This window comes from Aythya ferina (genome assembly GCF_964211825.1).
Source record: "Aythya ferina genome assembly, chromosome: 28".
In the NCBI taxonomy this organism is placed as follows: Eukaryota; Metazoa; Chordata; class Aves; order Anseriformes; family Anatidae; genus Aythya; species Aythya ferina.
Window position 1 is genome coordinate 2,320,926 of NC_140325.1, and position 15,906 is coordinate 2,336,831.

A 15,906-nucleotide genomic window follows, 5' to 3' on the forward strand; every position below is an offset into this window, starting at 1 on the left:
AGGCATGGGGGGGGCACCCATGGGTACCACAAAGGATGCTCGGGGTGGGGGGGGGCAGGAGGGCGTCACTCAATGCCAGGCTCTGGGGGGGGGGGTAATGGGGTCTGGGGGGTCTGAGGGGGGGTAATGGGGTTGGGGGGGGGTCTGGGGGTGTCAGGGGGGGCAAGGGGGGGTCCGCTTGGGGGGGCACCCATGGGTACCACAAAGGATGCTCGGGGTGGGGGGGGGGGGCAGGAGGGCGTCACTCGATGCCAGGCTCTGGGGGGGGGTAACGGGGGTCTGGGGGGGTTATGGGGGGGGGTCTGGGGGTGTCGGGGGGGGGTCAGGGGGGGGCCCACCTGAGCGGCAGGGCGCGTACTCGACGAATTTGGAGAAGTTGCCGATGGAGAGGAAGCAGGTGCCCACCGGGTCCCGGCCCCCCTCGTCCTTGGTGGGCCGCCAGCTGTACAGGGGGGCGCAAGCCTGGGGGGGGGGGCACACGGGGGGGGCACACGGGGGGGGCACAGCGAAATGAGGGGCACAGGAGGGGGGTCCGCACGCAGCCGGCCCCCCCAAAAACCTTGCCCCGTGCGCTCCGTGCGCCCTTCCCCGTGCGCCCTACAATCCGGGACCCCCCCCCCTCCCTATTTTTACGCCCCCCCCACCCCCAAATTTTTGTGCCCCCCCCCATTACCAGGATGGAGGCGTTGTGTGCCCGCACGGTGGCCCCGAACCACTGCAGGGATTTGAACTCCACGGGGTCGGGGCTCTCGGTGCCGTTGCCCCCAAAATCGTGGCTGCGGGTCCCTGGGGGAGGGGGGGGGGGGGCGCAAGGGTCAGCCCCCCCCCCCAAATCCTCCAACCCCCCCCAATCCCCCCCCAATCCCAAATTCCAGCCCCTGCCCCCCCCCCCCCCCCCAGCCCCCTGGTTTATGGTTAACCAGCCGGGCGCTGTGGGGTCAAGGCCATGGGGGGGGGGACACAAGGTGGGGACGGGCGCTGGGGACAGGCTGGGGGGCACCGGGGGGGGGCTGTAGGGTGGCACGGGGGCCATAAGGGGCTGTAGGGGCCCAGGGGTGCTGGGGACACGTCTCTGTCCCCGGCCCCAGCTGTGCCCGTTCCCATGCCCAGCGGTGTCCTTGTCCCCGTGCCAGGCCCCCGTGTCCTTGTCCCCGTGCCCAGGGGTGTCCCCGACCCCATACCCGTGTCCAGGTGCCACCCCCGTGCCCCGTCCCCATGTCCCGTCCCCATACCCGTGTCCAGATGCCACCCCCGTGCCCTGTCCCCGTTCCCTGTCCCCACACCTGGCCGTGCTCCGTCCCTACACCCTGTCCCCTGTCCCCATGTCCCACCAACCCCATCCCAGCGCCTGGCTTTGTCCCAGCCTTGTCCCTGTCCCCGTCCCTGTCCCCATCCCCCTGTCCCCATCCTCGTGCCCCCGTCCCTGTCCCCATTTCCCCGTCCCTGTGCCCAAGTCCACGTGTCCCTGTCCCCATACCTGTGCCCCTGTCCCTGTCCCAATGCCCCTGTCCCCATCCCCATCCCCCTGTCCCTGTCCCCGTGTCCCCAAACCCTTGTCCCTGTCCCCAACCCTATGCCCCTGTCCCCATCCCCCTGTCCCCATCCCCTTGTCCCTGTGCCCCTGTCCCCAACCCTATGTCCTCGTCCCCATTCCCTTGTCCCCGTCCCCGTGCCCCCATCCCCATGTCCCTGTCCCTGTCCCCATCCCCCTGTCCCTGTCCCCCCCCCCCTTACCGATGTGGTCGAAGTCAATGGGGGTGCACTCAGCGCCGGGGGGCCAGGGGCAGTGGTAGACGGCCCCCCCCTGGGTGACGTTGGGCTGGCTGGTGTTGGCCTTGGGGGCCCCCACCAGGATGCTGACACTGGGGGGGGGACACAGACAGCACGGTGACACTCAGGGGGTGGCCGTGGGGGGGGGGACATGGGGACATGGGGACACCACCCCCGGTGACACGGAGGGGAAATTTGGGTGCCCCCCCCCCCCGTGGGTGGGTCCCGCAGGCGCCTCTGAGTCAGCCCCGCTCCGGGGGAGAGGAAGCTCCAAAACCACCGGGGGGGGGGGGAAAAAATAACGGGGGGGGGCACGGAGGAGGGGGGGGGGGCGGCACCCACGGGGGGGGGCGGGGGGGGGGTACGGGGACCCCCGGGGCTTCGTGGGCACGGGGGTGTCCCAAAAAAGTGGGGGGGGGGGGCAAAAGCGGTGGGAGGGGAGGGGGCGACCGGGACACGGCTGAGCCCCCCCCACCCCCCCCCACAGCCGCCCCCCCCCCCGTCCCGAGGCCGTTCCGGCTCCGGTTACAGGAAACGCTCCGGGACCCCCGGGGGGGGGGGAGCCCGGCGCGGCGGGGGCCGGAGCAGGGTCGGGGAGGGGGGGGCTCAGCCCCGGCCCGGCCCCCCCCTGACCCCCCCCCCCAGCCCCGTCCCGGTCCCGTTACTCGCCCCCCGCTTCCCGGCCCGCCCCCGGGGCCCGGGCCCGGGCCCGTTCGTTGCTTCCCGGCTCGGTCCCGGTCCCAGTTCCCGGTCCCCATTCCCAGTTCCCGGTCCCAGTTCCCAGTTCCCGGTCCCGGTTCCTCGCCCCCCACCCCCCGGGGGCCGCTCCCGGTCTCCCCGGGCCGCTCCCTCCCCTCCCGCCCCCGCTCCCAAATCCCCCGGTCCCAAATCCCCGCTCCCCGGTGCCCCCTTCCCCAGCCCCCGGTCCCCCCCCCGTCCCCTCCTGGTCCCCCCCAGTCCCTTCCCGGTCCCCTCCCGATCCCCTCCCGGTTCCCCCCCCCGTGCCCGGTCCGGTCCCTTCCCGGTCCCCCCCTGTCCCCTCCTGGTCCCCTCCTGGTCCCCTCCGGTCCCCTCCCGGTGCCCCCCCCGGTGCCCGATCCCCTCCCGGTCCCCTCCGACCCCCCCCGGTCCCCTCCCGGTGCCCCCCCCAGTGCCCGGTCCCCCCCCCGACCCCCCCCGGTCCCCCCCTGGTCCCCCCCGGTCCCTTCCCAGTCCCCCCCTTGTCCCCTCCTGGACCCCCCCGGTCCCCTCCCGATCCCTTCCCGGTCCCCCCCCCGGTCCCCTCCGACCCCCCCCCGGTCCCCTCCCGGTTCCCCGTTGCCCCCCCCCCCGGTACCTCCGCGGTCGGGGCAGGTAAAAATCCAAAGCGAAGCCAAAAAGGGAGCCGGGAGCCCCCCGGAAAGCCGCGGGCCTCGACGCCTCCAGGTTAAAAGCGGCGGCGGGGGGCGGGGGGGGCACCAAAAACAACGGGAGCAGCACCGGGAGCAGCGCCCGGCACCGGCACCGCCACCGGGGGGGGGGCCCGGGACCGGCACCGGGAGCGGGGCCATGGCGGAGCGGGGCCGGGCTCGGCGCTGCCTCTCCCGTTCCCCTCGGAAAGTGGCCGGGGGGGGGGCGGGGGGGGGGCCCCGGCCGCTCCGCCCCCCCCCCCCCCACCATCACTCGGCCCCCCCCCCCCCCCGCTTCCCTCTCCGTGAGTCACCGGGGAGGAGCCACGGCCCCGCCGGGCACCGGCACCGGCACCGGGAAGAGGGATGGGGAATGGGGGGGGGGCGGGGGGGGCAATGGGAGATGGGGCACTGGGACACCCCCAGGGGGCTGGGATACTGGGAGCTGGGAGCTGGGACACCGGGAACTGGGACAAACTGGGGATACTGGGCACTGGGACACCAGGAACTGGGAGCTGGGACACCGGGAACTGGGACAAACTGGGGATACTGGGCACTGGGACACCAGGAACTGGGAGCTGGGACACCGGGAACTGGGACAAACTGGGGATACTGGGCACTGGGACACCAGGAACTGGGAGCTGGGACACCGGGAACTGGGACAAACTGGGGATACTGGGCACTGGGACACCAGGAACTGGGAGCTGGGACACCGGGAACTGGGACAAACTGGGGATACTGGGCACTGGGACACCAGGAACTGGGAGCTGGGACACCGGAAACTGGGACAAACTGGGGATACTGGGACACCCCAGGGGGACAGGGACACTGGGAGCTGGGATACTGGGCACTGGGACACCGGGAACTGGGACAAACTGGGGATAGTGGAACACCCCAGGGGTACAGGGACACCGGGAACTGGGACACTGGGCACTGGGAGCTGGGATACTGGGAACTGGGAGCTGGGACACCAGGAACTGGGACAATGTGGGGACACTGGGACACCCCAGGGGGACAGGGACACCAGGCAGTGGGACACTGGGCACTGGGACACCAGGAACTGGGACAAACTGGGGATACTAGGGCACCCCAGGGGGACAGGGGCACTGGGAACTGGGACACCAGGCACTGGGAGCTGGGATACCGAGAACTGGGAGCTGGGACACCGGGCACTGGGACACCGGGCACTGGGACAAACTGGGGATACTGGGCACTGGGACACCAGGAACTGGGACACCCCAAGGGGACGGGGACACTGGGCAGTGGGACATCAGGCACTGGGAGCTGGGACACCGGGACCTGGGACAATCTGGAGACACTGGGACACCCCAGGGGGACAGGGACACCGGGCAGTGGGACACTGGGCACTGGGACACCGGGCACTGGGACAAACTGGGGATACTGGGGCACCCCAGGGGGACAGGGAAACCAGGCACTGGGAGCTGGGATACCGGGCACTGGGACAATCTGGGGACACTGGGACACCCCAGGGGGACAGGGACACTGGACACTGGGACACCGGGCATTGTGACACCCTAAGGGGACAGGGACATCCAGGGGGACAGGGACACTGGGCTCCAGGACACCAGTCAGCAGGACACTGGGCACTGGGACACCCCAAGGGGACAGGGACACCAGGAACTGGGACACAAGGCACCAGGACACTGGGACGCTCTGCGAGGACGGGGACATGGGGACACCCGAGGGGGACGGGGACATCGGGAGCACCTCAGCGGGCTGGGGACACCGGGGACTGGGAAAACTGGGGGACACCGGGAGGACGGGGACCCTGTGGGGACACCGAGGCTGCGGGGATGGGGACGGGGACACCGGGCAGGGGGGGTGCACGGGTGGACGTGGGGACACTGGGGGACACTGGGGGGGGGGGACAGACACGGGGCAGACGTGAGGGGGACGGGGACGGGGACAGAGGCCTGGGGACGGTGGCGGGGAGGAAGGGGACACGCTGGGGGGGGGGGGGCCGGGGCCGTTTCCTGGAAGGAAGCAGCGGAAACGGAGCTGGAGCCGTTCCCACGCGGCTGCACCGGGGGTGGGGGGGGGTTGGGGGTGGGGGGGGGGCAGACCGGGACCCCCCCCCCCCCCTGGCACCAGGGACACGCGGGGACACGGCAGCAGCGGGGCCGGAGCGCGAGGGGAGCACCCATGGGTGCCCGGCCGGGGGCTGGTGCTGGGCGAGCGTGCAAATCGGCGTGCGAGGGGCCCCCCCCCCCACGAGTGTGCAAATCCGGGGGGGGGGGGGGGCGTGCAAAGCTGGGGGGGGGGGTGTGCAAACCTGGGGGGGGGTGTGCAAACCTGGGGGGGGGGCGTGCAAAGCTGGGGGGGGGGGGCGTGCAAAGCGTCCCGCTCGCTGCCTCCCCCCCCCTGCTCGTGCAAGGGGTGCCCCCCCCCCGACCCCCCCTGACCCCCCCCCCGGGTCCAAACCCCCCCCCCCACTGCGTGCGAGGGGCGTGCAAAGGGGTTGGGGCCTCGCACGCCTGCTGCGGGGCCGCCGCATTCCTGGGCCGCTGATGCAATGGCGCCCGGCACAGCTGGGCTGGGGTCGGGGGGACGTGGGGGGGTCCGGGGGGGGGGGGGGGGGACACGAGGGGGTCCCCTCTTGGTGTCACCCCCCCCGTTGTCCCCAAATCGGGCCTGGGTCCCCCCCCCTCCCTGCTTGGCGCTGCTGAGTGTGGAGCTCGCCCACGCGGGTGGGCAGAGGGGGTGAGAGCCCCCCCCCCCCATATGTGGGCACGGTGCCCCCCCCCCCACCACCACCACCCTGTGGGGACCCCACTGGGGACATTGGGGACAACAATGGGGACGTTTCCGCGGGCTGGGGGGGGGGAAGTGACAGGCGGGTGGCAAACAATGAGCTGGCGCCGGGGCCTTTCCTGCCCGCGCCGGCCTCTGCCCCCCCCCCCCTTGCACACGCGTGTGCCCTGGCACCCTCCGCTCGTGCCCCCCCCGTGTCCCCGTGTCCCCGTGCCAGGGGACCCCCAGGCTGCCCCCCCCCCCCCGTGCCTCAGTTTCCCCCTGGAGGAGCCTGATCCTGGACCCCCCCCCCCCCCTCCCCACGGTGCCATCCCCGTGGCCACCACCCTGAGGGCACCCATGGGTGCCACCCCCACGCCCCCCACCCCCAGGACCCCCATTCCCACGCCCCCCACCCCTATGACCCCCCCACACCCCCCAGGTCCCCCCATTGCCCCCCACCTCCCCACCCCCCATCTCCAGGCCACCCCCCTGCCCCCCCCCCCCCCCCACTATGCGCCCCCCCCAGCCCCCTTTTACCCCCCCCCAACCTCCCCAAATCCCCCCCCCCCCGGGACACCCCCAGCCCCCCCCCAGGGGATGCCAGCAGCGGGGTCAGGGTTTGGGTGCCCCCGGCTAAGTATGGCCAGGGCGTCCCTGAGTCACCGCGGGGCCGGGGGGGGGACAAAACGGGGGGGGGACAAAACGAGGGGGGGGGGGGGCCCTGAGTCACCGCCGCCGCCAGCCCCTATATAGCCTGGGCTCGCGCCGGGGCCACGTCACCCCATAAACCACCCCCCCCCCCTAAACTCCCCCCCCCCAACCTGGGGATGGGGCACCCGGCACAAGGAAAGGGGGGGGGGGGGGGGGCGCACAAGGGGTGGCCACGGGTTTGGGGGGGTGAATTTTTTGGGGGGGTGAATTTTGGGGGGTGAATTTTTTTGGGTTGAATTTTTTTGGGGGGTGAATTTTTTTGGGTTTGATTTTTTTGGGGGTGAATTTTTTTGGGGGTGAATTTTTTGGGGGTGAATTTTTGGGGGTGATTTTTTTGGGGGTTGATTTTTTTGGGGGGTGAGTTTTTGGGGGTGAATTTTTGGGGGGGTGAAAATTTGGGGGGTGAATTTTTTTGGGGGGTGATTTTTTTTGGGGTTGATTTTTTTGGGGGGGTGAATTTTTTGGGTTTGAATTTTTTGGGGTGATTTTTTTGGGGGGTGAATTTTTTTGGGGGGTGAATTTTTTGGGGGTGAATTTTTTGGGGGTGAATTTTTTGGGGGGTGAATTTTTTTTGGGGTGTGTGGGGGGGGTGCCCCGTGGGTGCCGGGTGGGGGGGTGCGGGGGCTGGCGCCGTCCCCGGGGGCTGGCGCGGGGCCCGGTGGAGAGCTGCAGCCCCGCGCCGGCTGCTTCCCAAAAAGGAGCTGGAGGATGAAGGCCCTGGGGGGGCCGGCGCACGGCCAGCACGGGGGGCCCCACGGCAAGGGGGGGGGAGACAGGAGGGGGCCCCCCCCACGAGGAATGGGGATGGGGAGGGATAGGGGAAGGTGGAGGGGGACGGGGACGGGGATGGGGATGGGGATGGGGAGGGACGTGGGGATGTGCGGAGAGGGGCAGGAGGGGGGACACGAGTGGGGACAGGAATGGGGACACGAGAGGGGACACGAGAGGGGACAGGAGTGGGGACATGGGCAGGGACATGGGGGTGTGCAGGGACAGGGACAGGGACAAGGACATGGGAATGGGCACAGGAACGGGCACGGACACAAGGAGGGACACGGGAAGGGACACGGGAACACGGGTATGGGGACAGGCAGGGGACACGGGGACGGGCAGGGACATCCCCAGGGACACGGGGATGGGGATGGGGACATGGGGACAGGCACAGACAGGGACATGGGGACAGTCAGGGACTTGGGGACAGGCACGGGGACAGGGGCAGGGACACCATGAGGGACATGGGGACGGACACGGACACCAACACGCCCAGGGTGCACGCGTGTGGGGGTGTGAGCACACGCGTGTGTGTGTGCCCTGTGTGAGGACACGTCCCCCCCTGTCCCCCCCCCAATTGTCACCTCCTCCACGTGTGCCCCCCCCCCTTGTGCCCCCCTCCCCAATTTTCACCCCCTGCCCCTGCTCCTCCTGCGGCGTGGGGCGTCCCCGAGATGCTCAGGACCCATCAACCCCCCCCCAGCCTCCACCCCCCTTCCTTTTTGCCCCTTTTCGCCCCTTTTTGCCCCTTTTCGCCCCATTCCAGCTCCCAGGCTTTGCGCAAAGCACCCCGAAATCCACCCCGGGGGCCTCGATTAAACACCGAGCGACCCTGGGGGCATTTTTAAGGGGTTTTAGGGCCGCGGGCAGCCAGCCACCCCCCCAGCCCTTATCCTGCCCCCTGCTTTTTGGGGCCACATGTTGTTTTTTCCGCCCCGTTTCCTGCTGCAGCCCCGCTCGCCCTGCAGAAGCCCCGCGGGCGAGCGGCCGAGCTCGGGGACGAGCCCCCCCCGACTCAGGGAGCTCCATCCCTCGTCCCTTCCCCCTCTGGGACATCCTCGGGGTGTCCCAAATTTCTCCATCCGTCCCCCACCAGGCCATAAACACGGCTCGGGGAACGCCCTGGCTTGGGGGGGGGGGGGGAGGAAGGAAATTTCTCCCCGCGGCCGCTGCGGGAAGCACCCGGCCCCGCTCGGGGAAGGAGCGAGGGTCAAAACAGGTAGAAAAGGGGCCCCCCCGGCAGGGAGAAATCCCAAAAACCCGGCTCCTCCGCTTCGTGTGGCCTCGCAGCCTGTCCGAGGTTTGGGGGGGGGAGCAAAGGTGCCAAAATTCCCCCCCCCCCGGGGGGCTCCACAGGGAGCGATTCCTGCAGGGCACCCCCTTGGAGCCGGGCTTCTCCCCTCTCTGGGTGCCCAGCAGAGCACAAAGGGGGCTCCCCCCGCAGCCCCCCCCGCTGTGGGAAGCAGATTTTGGAGGTCTCAGCCTCGCTGCTCCCCCCCCCCCCGGAGACTTCAAAGCCCCCCCAGCCCCTCGGCGAGGCCAGGAGGGGCGGCTTTATGGCCGGGGCCTCGCCGCTGCCATTTGCCCACGACCTTCATCCACCTTCTCTTCCTCTTCCTGCCATTTTTGGGATCGTTTTGAGGCTGGATGTGTTTTTTTTTCCCCCCCCCCAGCCTCCAGCAGAGCCCCCACCGCCCTCCCTCTGCCTCGGCTGGGCCGGCCGGCGGTGAATCACGGCGAGGAGCCGGCGTGAGCTCAGGCCAGGGGAATTTTTAATGGGAATCGTGGGTGCAGGCGGCGGGGGGGGACTCACCTCCTGCGGCTCCTCGGGGTCCCCGGCACCCAGCGGGGGTCCCTTGGGTGCGGGGAGCGGTGCCGGGACGCTGCCTCCGTCGCTCCGGGTGCTGGCGCTGCGGGGGGAGGACTGGGAGAAGTGGTTCGAGCACTTGGGGCAGCTCTGAACGGGCACAAAACCTCCCCAAAACCCCAAACCTTCCCCGAATCACGGCGGTGTCAGGGCAGGGCTTGCTGCTCGACGGTGGCGACCAGGAACACGACAGAGGGGGGGGAATTTATCCGTGGTGCTGCAGCCCAGCCCTTAAATCCCCCAGGTTCTGGCCAAATTTCGGGCCCTGGGGCAGGAAAACATCCCCTGCGTGCTCGCAGGAGCCGTCCCCAAAACCCCAGCAGCTCCCTCCCCTCCTCAGCCCACGGGAGCAGCGCCCTGCAAAAAAGCTTCCCAAGGGTTTCCATCCCAATCCCAAGGCTTCCCATCCCATTTCCAAAGCTTCCTGACCCATTTCCAAGGCTTCCCATCCCATTTCCGAGGCTTCCCGTCCCATTTCCGAGGCTTCCCATCCCATTTCCGAGGTTTCCCATCAGGTTTCCAACGGTTTTTCATGCCCCGGAGCAACCCCGTGCCAGATGGGAGCCGCAGAGCCCCGGGAGCCGGCTGCGAGGATCCTCCAGGCGCAGCCCCAAATCCCGGCCGTTCCCCTCCCTCCCTCCCTACCTCCTGGTGCCCTCGTTGGCCGAGACCCAGGCGAAGGGAAAATCGGACGCGGCGCCGGCCCCGCCAGCAGCAGAGGAGGCCGAGGAGCCCTGGGAGCCCTCCCGGTGTGCAGGGGAGGAAGGAAAACAGCGCCGAGCCCACGCCGGACACGTGGCTGCTTCGTCGTCGTGCTGCGGGGTGTAAATCGGGTGTAAATCGGGTGTAAATCGGGTGTAAATCGGGAAGGTTGAGCACCAGCTCCTGGTTTTGTCCCGACCCAGCTGGCTCGCTCGCCGCCGGAGGCGAAGCTGCAGCCAAGGGGTGCTCCCAGGGGGGAACGGCCCCATGGAAGGGGAGTTTGGGGTTCGTTGAGGGGTCTGGTAAATAAAAGTTTGGGGTGAGGCACCCCCAGAGCCGGGGGTTTGGAGAGGCTGGAGGTGTTTGGGGCACCTGGGGCACCCCACGGAGGTGTTTGGGGTGCCCAGTGCGCCCCGAGGAGGTCTTTCGGGTGCCCACTGCACCCCATGGAGGTGGTTTTGGTGCCTGGCACGCCCCAGGGAGGTGCTGAGGCACCCGCTGCACCCTGGGGAGGTGATTTTGGGGCACCCAAAGCACCTTGGGGAGGTGTTTGGGGTGCCTGGTGCACCCCACGGAGGTGTTTTTGGTACCCACTGCACCCCACGTAGGTGTTTGGGGTGCCTGGTGTGTCCCCTGGAAGTGTTTGAGGTGTCTGGTGCACCCCACGGAGGCGTTGAGGCACCCTCTGCACCCTGGGGAGGTGATTTTGGGGCACCCGAAGCACCCTGGGGAGGTGTTTTTGGTGCCTGGTGCGCCCCACGGAGGTGTTTGGGGTGCCCAATGTGTCCCGTGGAGGTGTTTGAGGTGTCTGGTGCACCCCATGGAGGTGTTTGGGATGCCCCTTGCACCCCATGGAGGTGTTTTTGGTGCCTGCTGCACCCCGTGGAGGTATTTGGGGTGCCTGGTGCGCCCCATGGAGGTGTTTGGGGTGCCCAATGTGTCCCATGGAGGTGTTTGAGGTGTCTGGTGCACCCCATGGAGGTGTTTGGGGTGCCTTCTCGCAGCGTGTTAGGGGCTGCAGCTCTTCCCCCCTTGCCCCTTCCAGCAGCCGGCCAGGATCCCCGGATCCCAGGATCCCCAACTGCTTCCAGTGAGACAAAACAAGGCCGAAAAGGTAAAAAAAAAAAAAAAAAAAAAAAAAAAAACGGGGGAAAAACACCCGTCATTCCCCATCCCCGACAAAAATAACCCGGCCCTTGAACCTACCCGGCTGGATCCACCCTCGGAGCACAACTCCCGGCAAGTGTTGCAACGCCGTTATTGGCACGGCCCCGAGCACACATGAAACTGCTCTGGAAACCACAGGGGAGAGATGTCAGGCAGAGCCTGAACCAGTCAGAGGCTTTAAAACGAGCGAAAAGCACACGAAAAAAATTAAAAAAAAAAAAAAAAAAAGAGCCCCAGAAATTCCTCCTTAACCCTTTGGGGGCTGGGTTCCCACCTGAGGGGTTCCCGCTGCTGGAAATGTCTCCGCTCCCTCTGGGAGGGCAGAGGAAAAAAGAAAGGAGCAGTTTTGTGGCCGGGGAGGATGGGGAGGGGGAAAAATGTTGGGAAAAACTCAGGAGGGAGTCCTGGTTCTCCACAGGGAGGTGTGGGGGGGTTAATCCTGCTGGTAAAGTAGGGAAAAGGGGGTTAGAGCATGGTTCTGGGGGAAAAAAAACGGTTCTGGGGGGAAAAATGGATCTGGGGGAAAAAACGGCGGCTTTGGGCAATGGCAGGTTAAATTTGGGGGGGAGAGCGAGCACCCAGGCTCTGGGGGAGGAGAGGAGACTCCCAAAAAGCGCTCGGCAGCCGCAGCCCCGGCCTGGCAGGCGAGGAATTAATTGCAGCAGCAGATCGCGGGGCCGGGCGGGACAGGGTCTGGACCTGACCTCTCCGTGAACCGCTGCAAAAAAAAGAAGGAAAAAAAGCAGGATTTCCCCCCAAAACGAGCCCCGCGGGGTCCCCGCCGCTGCCGTCGGTGTGGAGTTTGGTGTGTTAGGGGCGGCCGGCAGCCAGCGTGACACAGAAATTCCCCGTTTCCACGCGGAACGCCCCAAAATGCGCCTCCTCCTCACCTCCTGGCGCTGCCGGCGCTCCCTGGGGGGCTGCCCCCGCGTGGAAATATCCTGCGGGAGGGAAATGGAAAAAGGGGGGGGGGGAAGAAGGAATTAAGAGATTAATTAAGGAATAAAGACACCAAGGAATTAAGAAATTAATTCAGGAATTAAGAAATTAATTAAGGAATTAAGAAAACAAGGAATTAAGCAATTAATTCAGGAATTAATAAATTAATTCAGGAATTAAGAAAACAAGGAATGAATTAAGGAATAAAGAAATTAAGGAATCACGGAATCAAGGAATTAATTAAGGAATCAAGACATCAAGGAATTAAGAAATCAAGGAATTAAGAAATCAATTAAGGAATTAAGAAATCAAGGAATAAAGAAATTAATTAAGGAATTAAGGAATAAAGAAATTAAGGAATCACAGAATCAAGGAATTAATTAAGGAATCAAGACATCAAGGAATTAAGAAATCAAGGAATTCAGAAGGTAATTAAGTAATTAAGAAATCAAGGAATTAAGCAATTAATTAAGGAATAAAATTAAGTAATTAAGCAATCAAGGAATTCAGAAATCAAGGAATTAGTAAAGAAATTAAGGAACAAAGAAATTAAGGAACAAAGAAATTAATTAAGGAATAAAATCAAGGAATTAAGAAATTAATTAAGGAATACGTAAATTAATGAAGGAATTAAGGAATGAGGGAGGGGGAAGAGGCCCCCGGGGATGCCCCAGCCCTGGTCTCGGGGCTGTGCACAGGGTGGGTGTGAGGCGAGGCCCCCCCCCGGCTTCCTCCCCCCCCCAAATTCCATGGGTGGGGAAATCCTGCGAGAACCGGGGCCGTGGCCTGGGTTGTGCAAGAGTGCCTAAAATTAAATAAAATAGCAAAAAAAATAAATAAAACGGCCAAAAATTAAATCAAATGGCCCAAAATTAAATAAAATAGCCCCAAATTAAATAAAATTGCCCCCCCCCCGGCCCAAAAGCTGGGCAGTGCCCGCTGGCGCCAGGCTAGGAAGGCTCCTTCGGTGGTTTTTGGGGGGAAATAAAGGGGATTTGGTGCACGGGGGGGGGTTGGGGGTGGGAAGCAGTCCCCAGGTGTCGGGGGGGGGGCGTGAGGCGGTTTTGGGGTTACCTGGAGCCTTTTTCGGTCACGCCGGGGGGGTTTTGGGCATCCTCTGCTGCGCTGTCGCCGTCCGAGGATGAGTGAAGGGGACCTTGGGGACGGGCTGGGGGGGGCAGCGGGGGTCTGGGGGGGGGCAGGGAGGATCTGGGGGGCGCAGTGGGGGGGGGACAGGGCACAGGTAGGGAAAATGGGGGGGCGGGGGGGACGTTTTGGGGGGGCAGCAGCGGCCCCTGGGGTCACGGGGACAAAGTGAGGGTGAGGTGACAGGGACAGACCCCACAGCGCTCGGGGGGGGGCTGCTGATGACCCCCCCCCCCAAAAAAAATTCGGCTGTGCCACAAGCAGGGAGAGCACGGAGCATTTTGGGGGGGGGCAGGACACTCCTGGTCCCCGTCCTCGTGGTCCTCACCCCGTGGCGGCCCCAATTCCCCTGTCAACCCCCCCCCAGCACCACAGGACCCCCCCCAAACACCACAGGGCCCCCCCCCCACGACGCCAGGCACACTCACAGGGCATTATTTCCAACGTGCATTTCAAACCCCTCTCTAACACTTTTTCCCCCGCTGGCACTGCCCCCCCCCGGCCCTACAATGCCCCCGTTCCCGGGGGGGGCCCGAAAAACGTTGCCCCTGCCCCCTCCCCACCCCCCCCGACGTCGTCTTGGGTCCCTCGAAGTCCAGCTCCGCTCCGGGGGGGGGCACCGTGCCTCGGGGCTGGCTCCGGGGGGGCGCTGGGGCATAGCTGGGGGGGGCAGGGGGGAAAAAAAGGGGTGTCGGGGGGGGGCACACCGAGGGGTGCACCCCCCCGGGGGGGGGGCACGTCCCTTACCTGTCGCTTGGGAGGTGCAGCTCGCCCGTGGTGAGAGTGAGGATAAATGGGGGGGCGTCCTCCAGCTCATCCAGCTCTGTAGGGTGGGGGGGGGGGACACAAAAAGGGGACATGATGGCTCTGGGGGGGTCGCCGGGGGGGGCACGGGGGGGCTGTGGGGTCACTCACCTGCCTCCCAGTCCTCCTGGCACGGGGGGTTCTGCCACGCCGTGGGGGGGTCGGGGCTTTTCGGCTTGGTGCTGGGAGCCTCTGTGGGCACGGGGGGGTGATTGGGGTGTGGGGGGGTAATTGGGGTGGGAGGGGGGTCAAGGGGGGGTGATTGGGGTGGGCGGGGGGTCTGGGGGGGCGACTGGGGTGGGAGGGGGGTCAAGGGGGTGATTGGGGTGGGAGGGAGTTGTGGGGCTGTGTATTGGGGTGGGAGGGGGGCCAGGGGCATGACTGGGGTGGGAGAGGGGTCTGGGGGGGTGATTGGGGTGGGCGGGGGGTCTGGGGGGGCGACTGGGGTGGGAGGGGGGTCAAGGGGGTGATTGGGGTGGGAGGGAGTTGTGGGGCTGTGTATTGGGGTGGGAGGGGGGCCAGGGGCATGACTGGGGTGGGAGAGGGGTCTGGGGGGGTGATTGGGGTGGGAGGGGGGTCAGGGGAATTGATTGGGGTTGGAAGGGGGGCTGGGGAGGTGATTGGGGTGAGACGGGGGTCAGGGGAGGTGAATGGGGTGGGAGGGGGGTCGGTGGGGCGATTGGGGTGGGAGGGGGGTAATTGGGGTGAGGGGGGGGGTCAAGGGGGTGATTGGGGTGGGAGAGGGGCTGTGGGGCTGTGTATTGGGGTAGGAGTGGGGTCGGGGGGGTGATTGGGGTGGGAGTGGGGTGATTGGGGTGGGAGGGGGGGTCTGGGGAGGTGATTGGGGTGGGAAGGGGGCTGTGGGGGTTGTGTATGGGGGGGGCTGCGTACCTGGCAGGCCGTCGAGCTGGCGCCGGTCGGGGCAGGAGGCGACGTGGCCCCGCAGCTCGGCGCGCGGCACCCGGTGGCGGGCGTTGAAGGGGCAGGTGGCCAGCTGGCGGGCAACCTGGGGGTTGTTCTGCGGGAGGAGGAGGAGGAGGAGGGTGAGGGGGAGGAAGATGAGGGTGAAAAGGAGGAGGAGGAGGAGGAGGAGGAAGAGGATGAAGATAAGGAGGATGAGGAGAAGGAGGAGGAGGGAGAGGAGGAAGAGGATGAGGAAGAGGATAAGGAAGGGGAAGATGAGGATGAGAAGGAGGATGAGGAGGAGGAGGAAGATGAGAAGGAGGATGAGGAGGAAGAGGATGAGGAAGGGGAGGATGAGGAAGAGGATGAGGAAGATGTGGATGAGAATGATGAGGATGAGGAGAAGGAGAGGGATGATGATGATGATGAGGAGGAGGAAGATGAGGAGGATGAGGATGAGGAAGAAGACGATGAGGATGAGGAAAAGAAGGATGAGAAGGAGGATGAGGATGATGAGGATGAGGATGATGAGGATGAGGATGAAGATGATGAGGATGAAGATGATGAGGATGAGGATGGGGATGATGAGGATGAGGATGATGAAGATGATGAGGATGAGGATGCTGAGCCCCGTGCCGCCCCCCACTCCCCAAATCCCTCCCCCTCTGACCCTCTGGCACTTGACCAGGTGGTATGGCAGCCGCGCCGCCCGCACGCGGTGGCTCCTGTCGTAGGGGCACTGCACCAGGGCCTCGGGCTCGGCGGCGGCCTCCATGGCCGGGTCCCCAACGGCGGCACCGGCCCCGAGCTCCTCGCACCGGGCCCGAACCGGCCCCGGTCCCCGCCGCGTCGCCATGGCAACGCGGCCTAGCGCCCGCCAAGGCCTAACGGCGCCTCGCCCGCCATGGTTCCGTCGCCATGGCAACGCGGCCTAGCTTCCGCCGAAGCCTGACGCGTCGCCATGGCAACGCGGCCTAGCTTCCG

At 66.3% G+C, this 15,906-nt stretch overlaps 3 protein-coding genes across 3 annotated transcripts; all 3 read right to left on the reverse strand.

Moving 5' to 3' along the window:
- Nucleotides 1-241: 241 nt before the first annotated feature.
- On the reverse strand, nt 242-3,429 carry ITGA5 (integrin subunit alpha 5; the record flags this gene model as incomplete). The annotated part of the gene is made up of 5 exons (XM_084499846.1): nt 242-258; nt 339-462; nt 674-786; nt 1,735-1,862; nt 3,107-3,429. 5 exons carry the CDS (start codon nt 3,427-3,429, stop codon nt 242-244), a joined length of 705 nt encoding a protein of 234 aa, XP_084355972.1.
- Nucleotides 3,430-9,138: 5,709 nt separating this feature from the next.
- LOC311424554 (uncharacterized protein) lies at nt 9,139-13,666 on the reverse strand (the record flags this gene model as incomplete). The annotated part of the gene is made up of 6 exons (XM_084499847.1): nt 9,139-9,318; nt 9,907-10,076; nt 11,170-11,255; nt 12,021-12,071; nt 13,144-13,237; nt 13,644-13,666. The coding sequence occupies 6 exons, from the start codon at nt 13,664-13,666 to the stop codon at nt 9,167-9,169; spliced, it is 576 nt and encodes a 191-aa protein (XP_084355973.1). The 3' UTR covers nt 9,139-9,166.
- Nucleotides 13,648-15,837, reverse strand: GTSF1 (gametocyte specific factor 1). The gene is made up of 5 exons (XM_084500214.1): nt 15,593-15,837; nt 14,911-15,037; nt 14,131-14,211; nt 13,963-14,038; nt 13,648-13,875 (listed from the first exon to the last, which is right to left on the reverse strand). The coding sequence occupies exons 1-5, from the start codon at nt 15,776-15,778 to the stop codon at nt 13,680-13,682; spliced, it is 666 nt and encodes a 221-aa protein (XP_084356340.1). The 5' UTR covers nt 15,779-15,837; the 3' UTR covers nt 13,648-13,679.
- Between the last annotated feature and the right edge of the window lie 69 nt (nt 15,838-15,906).

What these genes read in the sequence shown, in the direction of transcription:
- GTSF1 (XM_084500214.1), bottom strand. Translation starts at nt 15,778, where the DNA reads ATGGCGACGCGGCGGGGACCGGGGCCGGTTCGGGCCCGGTGCGAGGAG. An exon ending in ACCTGGTCAAGTGCCAGAGG is followed by an intron (nt 15,038 to 15,592) that starts GTCAGAGGGGGA and finishes CTCCTCCCGCAG; the next exon opens with AACAACCCCCAGGTTGCCCG. An exon ending in CCAGCTCGACGGCCTGCCAG is followed by an intron (nt 14,212 to 14,910) that starts GTACGCAGCCCC and finishes CCGTGCCCACAG; the next exon opens with AGGCTCCCAGCACCAAGCCG.